This window comes from Somniosus microcephalus, chromosome 34 (assembly GCF_052327205.1).
Source record: "Somniosus microcephalus isolate GS21.2 chromosome 34, FLI_Smic_1.0, whole genome shotgun sequence".
Classification (NCBI taxonomy): domain Eukaryota; kingdom Metazoa; phylum Chordata; class Chondrichthyes; order Squaliformes; family Somniosidae; genus Somniosus; species Somniosus microcephalus.
In genome coordinates, this window is record NC_141020.1 from 20,265,098 (window position 1) to 20,283,164 (window position 18,067).

At 48.2% G+C, this 18,067-nt stretch overlaps 1 protein-coding gene across 1 annotated transcript in view; it reads right to left on the reverse strand.

Moving 5' to 3' along the window:
* The window catches only part of LOC147096865 (uncharacterized), a 55,002-nt gene that overhangs the window by 26,959 nt on the left and 9,976 nt on the right, over positions 1 to 18,067 (reverse strand). The window contains exons 3-6 of the mRNA XM_085973137.1: positions 16,585 to 16,650; positions 11,408 to 11,516; positions 8,247 to 8,323; positions 7,532 to 7,697 (exon numbers count right to left, since the gene is read on the reverse strand). Of these exons, the coding sequence (XP_085829263.1) occupies positions 7,532 to 7,697; positions 8,247 to 8,323; positions 11,408 to 11,516; positions 16,585 to 16,650 (418 nt within the window). The remainder of the gene's footprint in view (positions 1 to 7,531; positions 7,698 to 8,246; positions 8,324 to 11,407; positions 11,517 to 16,584; positions 16,651 to 18,067) is intronic.

Consider the following 18,067-nt stretch of genomic DNA (forward strand, 5'->3'; position numbering starts at 1 on the left):
GTATCGTTTTCAAACATCTGTTGATGTAGTCTATTTGTAACTCCATTCCAGAAGCGTAATAATAGCAGTTACTTCAAAGTAAATATGTCCATGGCACACCAACATAGGAAAGAATCACAGTCAGTCATGCTTCCAGGACTGACTCCATAGGCCAAAGCTCAACCGTGGTGTCGGCCGTGGCTCAGTGGGCAGCACTCTCTTGTCTTTGAGCCGGAATGTCGGGGGTTCAAGCCCCACTCCAAGAGACTTGAGCGCAAAATCTAGGCCGACCCTCCCAGGGCTTTGCCGTCGGAGGATGCCGTCTTTTGGATGAGATGTTAAAACAAGGCCCCGTCTGCCCCCTCGGGCGGGATCCCATGGCACTACTTCGAAGAAGAGCGTGGGAGTTCTCGCTGGTGTGTTGTGGCCAATATTTATTATTTATTATAAAATTCTGACAGGACTGGACGACTAGATGCAGGAAGGATGTTCCCGATGGTCGGGGAGTCCAGAACCAGGGGTCACAGTCTAAGGATAAGGGGTAAGCCATTTAGGACAGAGATGAGGAGGAATTTCTTCACCCAGAGTGGTGAATCTGTGGAATTCTCTACCACAGAAGGCAGTGGAGGCAAATTCATTAAATATATTCAAGTAGGAGTTGGATATATTTCTCAAGGCTAAAGGGATCAAGGGGTATGGGGTGAAGGCAGGGACCGGGTACTGAGTTTGGATGATCAGCCATGATCGCATTGAATGGCGGAGCAGGCTCGAGGGGCCGAATGGCCTACTCCTATCTTCTATGTTTATCCTTCAACCCACCGCTAAAAACACCGATTTATCTGATCATCATCACACTGCTGTTTGTGGGATCAGGCTGTGCGCAAATTGGCTGCCGCCTTTTCTACAATTACAACATAGATATATTTCATTGGCTGTGAGGCGCTTTGGGATGGCTGGTGGTCATAAAAGGCGCTATATCAATGCAAGTCTTTTTTCAACGCACGCACACCCGTTGCTGTGCAGATGTTGCTGGTTGCTTGTCCTCCGCTGCTAGCACTCCGCTGAGTTCAGTGTGCGAGGTGCCAAGTTTCACAGTCCGCTTCCAGGCAGCAGAATCTTTGATTAACGTTTCCCAGGTGTCTGGATGAACGTCTCAGATATTCATTCAAGAATGACGGACTTGCATTTCTATAGTGCCCTTTCACGACCACCGGCCGTCCCAAAGTGCTTTACAGCCAATGAAGTATTTTTTTTTAGTCACTGATGTAACGTGGGAAATGAGGCTGTGAGACCAGCCAAGTACAAGTCATTGTGGGATATGCGGAACGCCTCCGTTCAGTCTGTAAGGGTGACCCTGAGCTTCCGGTCGCCTGTCACTTTAATTCTCCGCTCCACTCCCACTCGGACCTCACTGTCCTCGGCCTCTTACACTGTTCCAATGAAGCTCAGCGTAAGCTCGAGGAACAGCACCTCATCTTGCGATTAGGCACTTTACAGCCTTCTGGACTCAACATAGAGTTCAACAATTTCAGACCATAACCTCCGCCCCTATCCTTTTTTTCCATTTTATTTATTTATTTATTTTCTCTCTCCCACATGGCAGCTGTCTTTCATTCTGCCAGTGCCATTTACACTTCATCTAGAGCCATCTTTCGTTTCTTAACCTGTCCCGTTACCATCTCCTTTTGCCTCGCACCATCTCTTAATCTCTCTTAATCTCTCCTGCCTTCCATCCTATCACAGACCTTCCCTTTTGTTCTTTCCTCCCCTCCCCCCTTTCCCTGCCCCTACACTTGCTTAAAAACCTGTTCCATCTCTGGCTTTTTCCAGTTCTGACGAAAGGCCATCGACCTGAAACGTTAACTCTGTTTTTCTCTCTCCACAGATGCTGCCTGACCTGAGTATCTCCAGCATTTTCTGTTTTTATTTCATTGTGGGATTATGATTTGTAAAGAATGCTTTGTTATGATGGTCCCCTTAATGTACGATCTATCATTAATGTTGATATATACCTAAGAACATAAGAAACAAGAGCAGGAATAGGCCACTTGGCCCCTCGAGCCTGCTCCGCCATTCAATAAGATCATGGCTGATCTTGGGCTCAAAGCCACTTCCCTGCCCGCTCCCCATAACCCTTCACTCCCTTATCTTGTAAAAATCTGTCTATCTCCACCTTAAATGTATTTAATGGCCCAGCCTCCACGGCTCTCTGGGGCAGCAAATTCCACAGATTTACGACCCTCTGAGAGAAGAAATTCCTCATCTCAGTTCTAAAAGGGCGACCCTTTATTCTGAAACTGTGCCCGAGTTCTAGATTTCCCCACGAGGGGAAATATCCTCTCTGTTTCTACCTATAGTGTTGTTGTGACTAATGTTCCAGTGTGATTGATATGAATTTAACTTACCGTTTATCAAAGTGACGAACCAACATGATTTGGACTGTTTATAACTAACCGCATTGGAGTTTTAGCTGGAGGCGTTAAGCTTAAATTCTTGATCATGATTTAAACTTTGGTAAAGGACCAAACTTGCCAGACTCGCCTTGGCTTGTATGTGAGAGGTGGGGCAAGACTGGCCATGTGGCGGTGTTGCTGTCCACTTCACAACTCTTAGTGCATGCCCGCTGTTCTTCGCCCCACCATTGGTGGCCGTGTTTTCGCTTTGGTGTTCTCGCTCAGGCCAACATCCCCAGCATCGAAGCTCCGACCACGCTCGATCAGCTCCGATGGACGGGTCACATTGTCCGCATGCCCGATACGAGATTCCCAAAACAAGCGCTCTACTCGGAGCTCCGGCACGGCAAGAGAGCCCCAGGTGGGCCGAGGAAACGCTTCAAGGACACCCTCAAAGCCTCCTTGGAAAAAGTGCAATATCCCCACCGACACCTGGGAATCCCTGGCCCAAGACCGCCCAAAGTGGAGGAGAAGCATCCGGGAAGGCGCCGAACACCTCGAGTCTCTTCGCCGGGAGCAAGCGGAAGCCGAGCGCAAACAGCGCAAGGAGCGCACGTCAACCCAAGCACCCCACCCACCCACCCCTTCAACCACCGTCTGCCCCACCTGTGACAGAGACTGTAGGTCCCGCATTGGACTCATCAGTCACCTGAGAACTCATTTTTAGTGTGGAAGCAAGTCATCCTCGGTTCCAAGGGACTGCCTAAGAAGAGAAGAAGATTGGTAGCCGTACCTTCCGCTGCCAAGGCCCCAAGTTCTGGAATTCCCTCCCTAAACCTCTCGAGCTCTTTTCTCCTCTAAGACGTTCCTTAAAACCTGCCTCTTTGACCAAGCTTTTTTTTGGTCACCCGTCCCAATATCTCCTTATGTGGCTCGCTGTCGAATTTTGTTTTGATGACGCTTCTGCGAAGCACCTCGGGACGATTTTGCAAGCGGCTGTTACTATTGTGTCCTTGTGCCCCAGTCGCTGAGGATAAGCATGCAGGTGCAGCAGGCGGTTAAGAAGGCAAATGGTATGTTGGCCTTCGTAGCGAGAGGGTTTGAGTACAGGAACAAGGATGTCTTGCTGCAGTTGTACAGGGCCTTGGTGAGACCACACCTTGAGTATTGTGTGCAGTTTTGGTCGCCTTATCTGAGGAAGGATGTTCTTGCCATGGAGGGAGTGCAGCGAAGATTCACCAGGCTGATACCTGGGATGGCAGGAATGACGTATGAGGAGCGATGAGTCGATTGGGCTTATACTCGCTGGAGTTAGAAGAATGAGAGGGGATCTCATCGAAACTTATAAAATTCTAACAGGACTGGACAGACTAGATGCAGGAAGGATGTTCCCAATGGCGGGGGAGTCCAGGACCAGGGGTCACAGTCTAAGGATAAGGGGTAAGCCATTTAGGACAGAAATGAGGAGGAATTTCTTCACCCAGAGAGTGGTGAACCTGTGGAATTCTCTACCACAGAAGGCAGTTGAGGCCAATTCATTAAATATGTTCAAGAAGGAGTTAGATATATTTCTCAAGGCTAAAGGGATCAAGGGATATGGGGAGAAGGCAGGGACAGGGTACTGAATTTGGATGATCAGCCATGATCTCATTGAATGGCGGAGTGGGCTCGAGGGGCCGAATGGCCTACTCCTGCTCCTAACTTCTATGTCTATGTTTTCATCTTTCAGTGTGATTTCACGGATTGCCTGCTCTGGGGAGTTCCACAGCGCAACCTGTGGCGGAGCAGGGAATGTCTGACCACAACTTCTGGATATCCCATGTTTATCTGTGCGTGTGCTAAACCCGGAAGTTACGGTCAGTTTCAGAGGAGTAATGACAGCGAACGCCGACAGTTTCGCCGTCATTACCCACCGCAAAATCCGGGCCAATGAGTTCAACAATTTCAGATCATAACCACCGCTCCCATTTGTTCGGATAGCAGTTTCTGGCAATGATTCTGCTGTTGTCATTTACACCTCCTCTAGACCCATCTTTTGTTTCTTTACTTGTCCCATTCCCATCTCCTTCTGCCTCACACCAATCACCACTTTTGACATTTAATCTCTCCTGTTTTCCACCCGATCACAGATCCTCCCTTTTGTTCTTTACCCCCTCCCCTCTTTCCCTGTCTCCAAGAACATAAGATGTAGGAGCAGGAGTCGGCCATTCGGCCCCTCGAGCCCATTCAATATCATCACTGATCTGATTTTGGCCTCAAGTCCACTTTCCCGCCCGCTCCCCATAACCCTCAACTCCCCTGTCGTTCAAATATCTCTCTCAGCCTTGAATATATTCACTGACTCCGCCTCCACAGCTCTCTGGGGTAGGGAATTCCAGACTCACGACCCTCAGAGAAGAAATTCCTCCTCATCTCCCTCTTAAATGGACGACCCCTTATTCTGAAACTATGCCCCCCTTGTTCTAGATTCCCCCATGAGGGGAAACATCCTGCACTTGCTTCAAACCTGTTACATCTCTAACCTTTTCCAGTTCTGACGAAGGGTCATCGACCTGAAAAGCTGACTCTGTTTCTCTCTCCACAGATGCTGCCTGGCCCGCTGAATATTTCCAGCATCTGCAGTATTTTGCTTTTTGCTACTAACTGAACCAAACTGACAATCACCTCATCTCCTCTCCTACTATTTTCAGCCTCGATAGTGTCCTGCATCATGCGCAAGTTAAGTGATTTGATATCGCTCATTCAAAATCGCAGTACCTGGCTATAAGCGGTCAGTGTAGAAACTGGACACACGACATCACCTTTTTCTTTTATTCGTTTATGGGATGTGGGCGTTGCTGGCAAGGCAATCATTTATTGCCCATCCCTAGTTGCCCCTTGAGAAGGTGGTGGTGAGCCGCCTTCTTGAACCGCTGCAGTCCGTGTGGTGAAGGTACTCCCACAGCGCTGTTAGGGAGTGAGTTTCAGGATTTTGACCCAGCGACAATGAAGGATCGGTGATATATTTCTAAGTCAGGATGGTGTGTGACTTGGAGGTGGTGGTGTTCCCATGTGTCTGCTGCCCAAGTCCTTCTAGGTGGTAGAGGTCGCGGGTTTGGGAGGTGCTGCCGAAGAAGCCTTGGCGAGTTGCTGCAGTGCATCTTGTAGATGGTCCACACTGCAGCCACGGTGCGCCGGCGGTGGAGGGAGTGAATGTTTAAGGTGGTGGATGGGGTGCCAATCAAGCGGGCTGCTTTATCCTCGATGGAGTCAAGCTTCGAGTGTTGTTGGAGCTGCACTCATCCAGGCAAGTGGAGAGTATTCCATCACACTCCTGACTTGTGCCTTGTAGATGGTGGAAAGGCTTTGGGGAGTCAGGAGGTGAGTCACTCGCCACAGAATACCCAGCCTCTGACCTGCTCAGTATTTATGTGGCTGGTCCAGTTAAGTTTCTGGTCAATGGTGACCCCCCAAGGATGTTGATGGTGGGGGATTTGGCGATGGTAAAACCGTTGAATGTCAAGGGGAGGTGGTTAGACTCTTGCTTGTTGGAGACAGTCATTGCCTGGCACTTCTGTGGCACGAATGTTACCTGCCACTTATCAGCCCACACAAGAGGCTGTGTCTCTTCGTCCCAGTTACTCAATTTAAGAGAATCTCAGAGTTTTGAAGGCGATTAAAAGTCTTTTTACGTGGCCAGATTAGCACCTAAAATCCCTCCTAGTTGTTAAGTGGTGTATAGCAATTGAGTGTTAATTATATGCAGATAGTGGGAGTCGCAAATCTCCTGCTCTCATATATAGGGGAGTAGGCTGGGGAAGGGCTGCGAGCTTATCTTGGGGGTGCACAGTGTGTAATGTGCGTCTGTGTGAATAAAGGCTTGTAAGCAACTAAAGACTGGGCTCTCGTACTCGATCCTTCTCCACCTGGCTATCCGACTCTTACACTTGTAATCCATCCCCTGTGTTAATGTCAAATTAAAACATAAAATGCTGGAAATACTCAAAGGTCTACCAGCATCTGAAAAAGAGGTTAATATTTCAATTAGAGATTGTTTGCTCCAAGCAAGGTCCCATCAACATTATCCTGCCTTTAAGAACATAAGAATTAGGAGGAGTCGGCCACACGGCCCCTCGAGCCTGCTCCACCATTCAATGAGATCATGGCTGATCTTCAACTTCAACTCCACTTTCCTGCCCGATCCCCATATCCCTCGATTCTTCTAAAGTCCAAAAATCTATCGATCTCAGCCTTGAATATACTCAAAGACTCAGCCTCCACAGCCCTCTGGGGTCGAGAATTCCAAAGATCCACCACCCTCCGAGTGAAGAAATTCTTCCTCATCTCAGTCCTAAATGGCCGACCCCTTATCCTGAGACTGTGAGCCCTGGACCTAGACTTTCCAGCCAGGGGGGAAACAACCTCTCAGCATCTACCCTGTCAATCCCCCTACATTAAAACATACAACAGTGACTCCACTTCAAAAGCACGTCATTGGTTGCCAAGGGCTTCGGGACATTGAGGTTCATGTATAAATGCAAATTATTTTCATTCTTTTCCATCGTTCCTGTTGCTGATGGCTGGCTGATCCCAGCAATCTCAGTTAGTCCAGATAACCAACATGTATAAAATTAGGAAGGGTCCAGACGGAATGGATAGGAAGGGCCTAATTCCCTTAGCAGAGAGGTCAATAACCAGGGGGCATAGATTTAAAGTAATTGGTAGGAGGTTTAGAGGGGAGTTGAGGGGAATTTCTTTCACCCAGAGGGTGGTGGGGGTCTGGAACTCACTGCCTGAAAGGGTGGTAGAGGCAGAAACCCTCATCACGTTTAAAAAGTACTTGGACATACACTTGAAGTGCCGTAACCTCCAGGGCTATGGACCAAGAGCTGGAAAGTGGGATTAGGCTGGAGAGCTCTTTTTCAGCCGGCACAGACACGATGGGCCGAGTGGCCTCCTTCTGGGCCGTAAATTTCTATGATTCTACAAACATCACATTATTTTCTTTTTATCCCTTTACCAGAATTACAAATGATATCGCAGCCAGATGAAGTAATTAAATCAACAATGTTTCCCTGCAGAGTCCCGGCGCGGGCCTCAAGATCAATTTTGTTCATTCTTTAACTCAATCCTGGGTAAACCAACCCAACGTGTAACACTTGACCAGTGTCCAGCCCTACCTCCGTGCCTGTTTACATGCTGCCCTCCTGCTCCCTTGCCTCGTCACGGAGGAGGTAGGTGGTGCGTTACTGCCCCCTGCTGATGGGATGGCCCCTTCCATCGACGGCTTCAGGAAAACAGGACTCTCCACCCCCTCGGAGAACAGGTCCTCAGCCTGGTCGCCAACTGTAATGAAAAAAACACAGCACAACACATCCTAAGAGAGACTTCCACTTCATCCCTTTGAATTTTAGAACGGACGTGTTCCGATACAGGAGGCGATCGTCCTTCTCTACCTCACCTCACCTCATGGATTGACAGGCTTTTCAGGGTAGGGCGGTCCTCCCATCATTTTCCCTCCCTTCTGTCCGAGGTGGAATGTGCAAATCCCATCAATGCTGCTTCATTGGTATGTTCATAGATGTAACACCCAGTTACTGCACAGTAATTAATCCAACACCCAGTTATTCCCCTTGCCCGCCTCTGAATTCACTGCTCTCTTGTTCTCCCTAAGCTTCTCCTACCTATATTCATGGCCAGCCCCCTCAGACTTTTCCCTCTCCTGTGACCTCTCTACTTCCAGGGTCTCCAACAGATCAACCACCAAAGAAATGGACCAAGTGTTCGCTATGGCCAACACCCGATTTCAGGCGGGAAAATGGCGGGGCGAGACCATGGAGAAACCCTCGCTGCCCCAGATACGCAACAACATAATAAGTAACAACAGAAGATGACCTGCAGAGGTCGAGTCCGGCACTCCTGGACTGCGACCACCCAGAGGAGATTCAGGCTCAGGCTCCGTCACTGACCTCCTGCGATGAAACAAAAAAAGGACAATTAAAACACGGAGGAGAGAGACAGCAATGCCCAGGAAGACCAGACCAGAAGAGCTCCTTGTTATAAATCTCCTCTTTCATCAAGAAACTACTCATGAAATAACGCTGGACAGCCAGCTGGTGGCGCCGTCCAAGGAGTATAAATACTTGGGCGTGGGCCCAGCTATTCAGGGACATTTTGTAAGACAAGGAACTAGTGAAGTACAACTAGACCTCCATGTTTTGAAACAAGTTGATTAAAGCCTTGCTTTATACTCAAACCAAGTGCGTAGTGAGTTTTATTACATCACTCTTTATAGAGGGCAGCACGGTGGCATAGTGGTTAGCACTGTTGCCTCACAGCGCCAGGGACCCGGGTTCGAATCCGGCCTCGGGTGACTGTCTGTGTGGAGTTTGCACATTCTCCCCGTGTTTGCGTGGGTTTCCTCCGGGTGCTCCGGTTTCCTCCCACAAGTCCAAAGATGTGCGGGTTAGGTTGATTGGCTATGATAAATTGACCCTTAGTGTTAGGGGGATTAAATACGTGGGGTTACAGGGATAGGGTGGGATATGTGTTGGTGCAGGCTCGATGGGCCGAAATGGCCTCTATCTGCACTGTGCGATTTCTGTGCGATTCTCTGTGAGATACGTCCGTGAATGGAGAGAGTGGAGGAGCTGTGTCCAGTTGGCATTCCTGGAATGGCCACCAGCATAAACACTTCCGACTGGAGCATCCAACAACTTGTATTTATATAGCACCTTTAATGCAGTAAAACGTCCGAAGGTTCTTCACAGGAGCCAAACAAAATATGATGCCGAGCCGCATAGGAGAGATTAGGAAAGGTGAGAGATAGGAAATTAAACGACAGAAATTTTGGTGCATGGTGTACTGAATCTTTTCATCGACTCCCCTCAATATCACAAATGACAAAAAAGGACAATTAATACCATTTAACAACAACATCGTGCATTTAGCTAGTGCCTTTAATGTAGTTAAATGTCCCAAGGTGCTTCACAGGAGCGATTATCAAACAAAATTTGACACCGAGCCACATAAGGACATATTACGGCAGGTCAAAGAGGTAGGTTTTAAGGTGCTTCTTAGAGGTGGAGACAGGTAGAGAGGCGGAGAGGTTTAGGGAGGGAATTCCAGAGCTTGGGACCTTGGCCGCCAATGGTGGAGTGAAGGAAGCTCAATGCACACGTTGCGCTACCATCCCAATCACTGCTTACTCATTGGCCGGTCTGTGAGCCTGGTTTACTGTAATTCGCAATAATCTTTAAAAAGAAATTTAATGTTAGTGTGGAGTCAGTCGAAGCCATATATTGTACTGAGGACAATCATCTTAATGAAGTATGAGCTGATCTTTGGTTGTAAGAGATTTAATTAGTGAAAAACTTGTTCCGACACCTGCTTCCTCATTGCAAGTTTTTCCAGCTGTTTTGCTCACATTCGATATGTTTCCCAGCTCCCTGGCGGGTGTGATGAATCTCCCACGATCAACATCCTGGGGGTCACCATTGACCAGAAACTTAACTGGACCAGCCACATAAATACTGTGACAAGAGAAGGTCAGAGGCTGGGTATTCTGCAGCGAGTGTCTCACCTCCTGACTCCCCAAAGCCTTTCCACCATCTACAAGGAGCAAGTTAGGAGAGTGATGGAATACTCTCCACTTGCCTGGATGAGTGCAGCTCCAACAACACTCAAGAAGCTCAACACCATCGAGGATAAAGCAGCCCGCTTGATTGGCATCCCATCCACCTTAAACATTCACTCCCTCCACCACCGGCGCACCGTGGCTGCAGTGTGTACCATCTACAAGATGCACTACAGCAACTTGCCAAGCCTTCTTCGACAGCACCTCCCAAACCCGCGACCTCTACCACCTAGAAGGACAAGGGCAGCAGGCGCATGGGAACACCACCACCACCTCCAAGTCACACACCATCCTGACTTGGAAATATATCGCTGATCCTTCATCGTCGCTGGGTCAAAATCCTGGAACTCCCTCCCTAACAGCACTGTGGGAGTACCTTCACCACACGGACTGCAGCGATTCAAGAAGGTGGCTCATCACCACCTTCTCACGGGCAACTAGGGATGGGCAATTAATGCTGGCCTTGCCAGCGATGCCCACATCCCCTGAATTAATAAAAAATGCACACAGCGAAGATTCACCAGACTGATACCTGGGATAGCAGGAATGACGTATGAAGAGCGATGGGTCGATTAGGCTTATATTCGCTAGAGTTTAGAAGAATGAGAGGGGATCTCATTGAAACTTAGAAAATTCTAACAGGACTAGACAGACTAGATGCAGGAAGGATGTTCCCGATGGCAGGGGAGTCCAGAACCAGGGGTCACAGTCTAAGGATAAGGGGTAAGCCATTTAGGACAGAGATGAGGAGGAATTTCTTCACCCAGAGAGTGGTGAACCTGTGGAATTCTCTACAAAGAAGGCAGTTGAGGCCAATTCATTAAATATATTCAAGAAGGAGTTGGATATATTTCTTACGGCTGAAGGGATCAAGGGATATGGGGAGAAGGCAGGGACAGGGTACTGAATTTGGATGATCAGCCATGATCGCATTGAATGGCGGAGCAGGCTCGAGGGGCCGAATGGCCTACTCCTGCTCCTATCTTCTATGTTTCTATGTTGAAGATACTCAGCCTCCACAGCCCTTTAGGGCAGAGAATTCCAAAGAGTCACAACCCACTGAGTGAATAAATTCCTCCTCATCTCAGTCCTAAATGGCCGACACCTTATCTGGAGACTGAGACCCCTGGTTCTAGTTATTCCACCCAGGGGGAAACAGCCTCTCAGCAGAAATACTGCAGTTATGAAAATAACGCTGTTTATGTGAGCAAATTGTTGTTGTCAATGTTCTCAGTATAAATTATTAAAAGAATACGTTGCAAAATATAAAGATTACACTTTGAAATTTGTCAGGTGCTTAATAACATGCTATGTCAGTATGTTATTAAGACCCGGAATTTCAAATTTGGATGACAATTTTTATTTTTGAAGTGAATCCAAAGTGAAACATACATTTCACTGCACTTGCCCATTCAAGTACCTCTTTTTCACGGTGATCCCTGGAGTATGGGAAGAGTCGTCTGTTGCTTTTCGCTTGGCTGTGAGGAGAGCGTTAACCTCAGGACTTGCTGTTTGCTGAAGAGGAGCAACTGAAAGGAAAGGAAGAGAACAAACAGCGTAAAATCTCAACAGAGCAGAGTTTATATTACGGAGATACCCTCCCCAACATGTTTAGACCGTCTGCCCTCTCGGGTGGATGCAAAAGATCCCACGGCCACTATTTCGAAGAAGAGCAGGGGGAGTTCTCCCCCGGTGTCCTTGGCCAATATTTATCCCTCAACCAACATCACTAAAACAGATTATCTGGTCATTATCACAAATTCTGTTTGTGGGAGCTTGCTGTGCGCGATTTAGCTGTCGCTTTTCCAACAGTGACTACACTTCAAAAAATACTTAATTGTCTGTAAAGCGCATCCGGAGGTTGTGAAAGGCGCTATATATACACGCAAGTCTTTCTTTCAACACGTTAAGACGGTTATATTCTGAGTCAATGATAAAAGATATTAGATAATACTTGCATCGACACAGTGCCTGATCGCATCAAACTGTCTCAAAGTGCTTCACGTTGACCTGCTTTGGAAACGTGTGTTGCGGTATTAACGGGAGGGCGGGGAGTGCACGGGGGAACACTGTAGTGGATAACAAGCCCGAGGACGTGGCAGCCCTGTCGATTTTAACGGCACGGCCTCATTTAAATATCTCTTCGCTGACTCCCGCCTGACACCCGGCCTGTTTTGCAGCCTGGCCGGCGGGCGAGAGTGGAAATTCAGCAGCAGGAGGCTGCAGCCACGGACCCGTAGGGTCGGTTACCAGAGGACACAGACACGACGGGCCGAATGGCCTCCTTCTGGGCCCCGAATTTCTATGATTCTATGGCAGGACACAGATTTAAAATAATTAGCAAAAAGAACCGGAGGGGAAGAGGAGGAGAAATATTTTTACGTAGCGAGTTGTTGTGATCTGGAACGCGCTGCCTGAAAGGGCGGTGGAAGCAGATTCAATAATAACTTCCGAAAGGGAATTGGATAAATACTTGCAAAAGGAGAATTTGCAAGGCTATGGGGGAAAGAGCAGGGGGAGTGGGACCAATTGGATAGTTCTTTCAGAGAGCCGGCACAGGCACGATGGGCCGAATGGCCTCCTCCTGTGCTGTATGATTCTATGAAATAATGAGCTGTGCATCTACGATTTTCCAAGGTACACTTGCTGGGAGTGCCTGATGACGAATCGCCCCCAATATCTTAATCTTAAGATCGATTTTAACCAACCAACGCTATACACCAGATACATCGACGACATTTTCTTCCTATGGACCCACGGCGAAGAATCACTGAAAAGACTACACGATAACATCAACAAGTTCCATCCCACCATCAAACTCACCATGGACTACTCTTCAGAATCGGTTTCATTCTTGGACACACGAATCTCCATCAAAGACGGACACCTCAGCACTTCACTCTACCGCAAGCCCATGGACAACCTCAGGATGCTCCACTTCTCCAGCTTCCACCCTAACCACGTTAAAGAAGCCATCCCCTATGGACAAGCCCTGCGAATACACAGGATCTGCTCAGACGAGGAGGAACGCGACGGACACCTAAGAGACGCTGAAAGACGCCCTCGTAAGAACGGGATATGACGCTCGACTCGTTGATCGACAGTTCCGACGGGCCACAGCAAAAAATCGCATAGACCTCCTCAGAAGACAAACACGGGACACAACCAACAGAGTACCCTTCGTCGTCCAGTACTTCCCCGGAGCGGAGAAACTACGCCATGCTCTTCGCAGCCTTCAACATGTCATCGATGATGACGAACACCTCGCTAAGGCCATCCCCATGCCTCCACTACTCACCTTCAAACAGCCGCCTAACCTCAAACAGACCATCGTTCGCAGCAAATTACCCAGCTTTCAGGAGAACAGCGACCACGACACCACACAACCCTGCCACGGCAACCTCTGCAAGACATGCCAGATCATCAACACAGATACCATCATCACACGTGAGGACACCACCCACCAGGTACATGGTACATACTCATGTGACTCGGCCAATGTTGTCTACCTCATACGTTGCAGGAAAGGATGCCCCGGAGCATGGTACATCGGCGAGACCATGCAGACACTGCGACAACGGATGAACGGACACCGCGCAACAATCGCCAGGCAGGAGTGTTCCCTCCCATTCGGGGAACACTTCAGCAGTCAAGGACATTCAGCCTCCGATCTTCGGGTAAGCATTCTCCAAGGCGGCCTTCGAGACACACGACAACGCAAAATCGTAGAGCAGAAACTGATAGCCAAGCTCCGCACTCATGAGGACGGCCTCAACTGGGATCTTGGGTTCATGTCACGCTACATGTAACCCCACCTGACGTAGGGTCATCCAGACTCGAGTCGTCGTTGGCTTGTTCTCTCTACACAGATGCGGCCGGACCTGCTGTGATTTCCAGCAAAAAAAATGTTTTTTTGTCTGTTTTTTGTCTTTCATACAGACCCCAGCATCTGCAACATTTGACCCCTTGTGACCCCACCTCATTGTTCTTTGATGTAATGTTTTCCTGACTGACCTGTTTGGACACCATTCACACCTTTGATTGCTGTGATTATCTCTCTGCCGAGGTGTGATAAATGGCAGTTAGAAAGATTACCTGTAATCATCTGGCATTATTCTCTGACTATATAAGCTGTGTCTTTATGCATCTCTCCACTTCACCTGACGAAGGAGCAGCGCTCCGAAAGCTTGTGATTTCAAATAAAACTGTTGGACTATAACCTGGTGTTGTGTGACTTCTTAGATTTTAAAATTCTCACCCTTGTTTTCAAATCCCTCCATGGCCTCGCCCCTCCCTATCGCTGTAACCTCCTCCAGCCCTACAACCCTCTGTGATCGCTGCGCTCCTCCAATTCCGGCCTCTTGCGCAACTATAATTTTCATCGCTCCACCATTGGTGGCCGTGGCTTCTGCGGCCTAAGCCCTCTATACCTCTCCACCTCTCTCTCTCCTACTTTAAGACACCCCATAAAGCCTACCTCTTTAAAAAGCTTTTGGCCACTTGTCCCAATGTCTCCTTGTGCGGCTCACCGTCAGATTTGATTTGTGAAATGCCTTGGGATGTTTTACTATGTTAAAGGCTCTTTACAAATGCAAGTTGATAATGTTGTACCAGCATCGCAGGTCAAGGGCCTCGGGTTCAATCTCTGAACTAATCCAGACCATCAGCCTTGGTCATGATGGTCACGGCTGGGAGACCAGCGTAGGAACTTCTCTGAACAACAGGTACTTCCATCTCAGGAAAGGGGGAAACTAACCCAATACTACCCATCTGAGCAGAGTAGAGCACACCCTTTAAGATGATCGTAGAACGCCATGGAATTAGCAGCAATCATGGACAAGCCCACAGGCTGGAGCATCCCACCCTCCCAGATGAAGGACCCAAGTGTGTCTATACAACTGCGGGGACAGCAAGCAGTTAGGAAGGCAAATGGCAAACTGGCCTCTATTGCAAGGGAGTTGGAGCACACGAGTAAGGAAGTCTTGCTACAATTGTACAAGGCTTTGGCGAGACCACACCTGGAGTACTGTGCACAGTTTTGGTCTCCTTACCTGAGGAAAGACATACTTGCTTGAGAGATGATGCAACAAAGGTTCATGAGATTGATCCCTGGGATGAGAGGGCTGTCCTATGAAGAGAGATTGAGTAGATTGGGCCGATACTCTCTGGAGTTTAGAAGAATGAGAGGTGATCTCATTGAAACATAAGATTCTGAGGGGGATTGACAGGGTAGATGCTGAGAGGCTGTTTCCCCCTGGCTGGAGAGTCTAGAACTAGGGGGCACAGTCTCAGGATAAGGGGTCGGCCATTTAAGACTGAGATGAGGAGGAATTTCTTCACTCAGAGGGTTGTGAATCTTTGGAATTCACAATCATTCAAGGCTGAGATCGATAGATTTTTGATCTCTAGGGGAATCCAAGGAATATGGAGATCGGGCGGGAAAGTGGAGTTGAGGTCGAAGATCAGCCATGATCTTATTGAATGGTGGAGCAGGCTCGAGGGGCCATGTGGCCTACTCCTGCTCCTAAATCATATGTTCTTATGTTTTTGTTTGAATGCAAAGCTGCATCAGAAAATGAAGAGAGGTGGATTATTGAAGGATGAAAGCTGCTGGCTTTTTTTGTGAAATGATCCCCTATGCCAGGTGAAAAGGCAGGGGTCAACCATGGGAAAGTGGATGGGCTTGTTTGGGCCCCAATAGCCATTTTCTAATTTCCAAGAGTCCATATGCTCCAATACCTCACACACTTCATGCGGGTCAGGCAATGCCGATATCCTTTGGAACCCGAATATCACAGGCTGGCAGACTCTGCCATAAGAAATAGGAGCAGGGGGAGGCCATTCGGCCCCTCGAGCCTGCTCCGCCATTCAATGAGATCATGGCTGATCTGATCTTGGCCTCAACTCCACTTTCCCGCCCGCTCCCCATAACCCTCGACTCCCCTGTAGCTCAAATATCTGTCTATCTCCGCCTTGAAAATATTCACTGACTCCGCCTCCACAGCTCTCTGGGGAAAAGAATTCCACAGATTCACGACCCTCCGAGAAGAAATTCCTCCTCATCCCCGTTTTAAATAGGCGACCCCTTATTCTGAAACGATGCCCCCTCGTTCTAGATTCCCCCACGAGGGGAAACATCCTCTCTGCATCTACCTTGTCGAGCCCCTTCAGAATCTTATATGTTTCAATAAGATTGCCTCTCATTTTTCTAAACTCCAATGGGTATAGGCCCAACCTGCTCAACCTTTCTTCATAAGAAAACCAGCCTAGTGAACCTTCTCTGAACTGCCTCCAATGCAAGTATATCCCCCCTTAAATAAGGAGACTGTCATAAATCTCATCATTGAGAAACTACCTATGAAATAACACTGGACGGCCAGCTGGTGGCGCCGTCCAAGGAGTATAAATACTCGGGCGTGGGCCCCAGCTTTCCAGGGACATTTTGTAAGACAGGAACTAGTGAAGGACAACTAGACCTCCATGTTCTGAAACAAGTTGATTAAAGCCTTGCTTTATACTCAAACCAAGTACGTAGTGAGTTTTATTACATCAGAGACCATCAGTCGGAGAGTGAGGGATCTCGGAAACACAACATACCAGAAGTCCGGTCAAACTGGGGAGTGATCGAAGTCTTCAGCTTGCTCAGTGCTCCGCAGACAATAACTGGGAAGAAAGCAGAGAGGTTAGGCACCCATTTTTGTTGCATTAAAACTCCCAACTACAACAGTACACAGCTTAAAGGGGCCCCGTCTCCTGGTTAAAAATAAAAATGAGACCGCATTGTAGTGACTTGTGCTGCAGTAGAAACGTTCCCCAGTGACCAGGTACAAACTCTGGACACTTGGCAGTTGTTAGTATGGAGTCTTAGTATAAAGAGCTTACAGATGGGGTACAGCAGAGGTTGGAGGCAGAGTAAACCTTCCTTAACCACTCCCAACAACACGCCTCACTCTAAACCAAAAATCTCATGCTGCAACAATATGAAAACCCTACACAGTAAACGCCGTCAGCGCAACTCGCCGATCAGCGACTCCACGGTGCAGGGGTCCTCGAAGTTGACTCCTTGAGGCGAGTTCCTGATATTGTGCAGTCAACAGACATTAAGCAGCTGGTTCACCTGCTGCCCGTGTCCGAACTCGCACCAAATCCCGTTCACCCATCACTCCTGTGCTCGCGGACCTACATCGATTCCTGGTTCACTAATGCCTCAAATTTAAAATCCTCATCCACGTGTTCAAATCTCTCCATGGCTTCGCCCCCCACTCCCCATCTCTGTAACCTCCTCCAGCCCTACCACCCACCGATAACTCTGCGCTCTTCCATCTGGGAGACGCTACAGATGCATTCGCACCCGCACGACCAGATTTAGGAACAGCTTCTTTCCCAGGGCTGTCATCCTACTGAACTCCACAAATAAACTCTAAAGCCTGCACATCTGTTATTATGTTTATGTTACAAGCCAAATGTATGTTAAATGTCTTAATCAAAATGTACACTCTCGGGGAGCCGCAAGCTTACATTTCGTTGTACTGCACTTGTGCACTAACAATGACAATAAAGTTGATTATTATTATTATTATCTGGCCTCTTGTGAATCCCCCTACTTCCTTCGCCCACCATTGGCGGCCGTGCCTTCAGCCATCTAGACCCGAAGCTCTGGAATTCCCCCATGAACCTCTCCACTTCTTTCCCCTCCTTTAAGACGCTCTTTAAAGCCTACCTCTTGAACCAAGCTTTTGGTCACCTGTACTAATACCTCAAGTGGTTCATTGTAAAATTTTTGTCAGGTAATGCTCCTATGAAGCACCTTGGGATGAATTACTACATTAAAGGCGCTATATAAAATGCAGACTGTTGTTTGTTGTCATCCCAGTTACTTCAATGGTCAATACCTAATGGTCAACCTCAGAGCATTGGCTAACGAGCCAGCAATTTGACTGGCTGCTGTTGTTGCTTTATTCCCGCACTCTTCCCCTGTAGCGGAGGGATTCACAGGCTGGTTACCAGTCTGACAGCAACGCTCCTTCAAATGGCCATAACCACCTTTATAACAACGAATATGGGGAGAGAGTTCCAGATT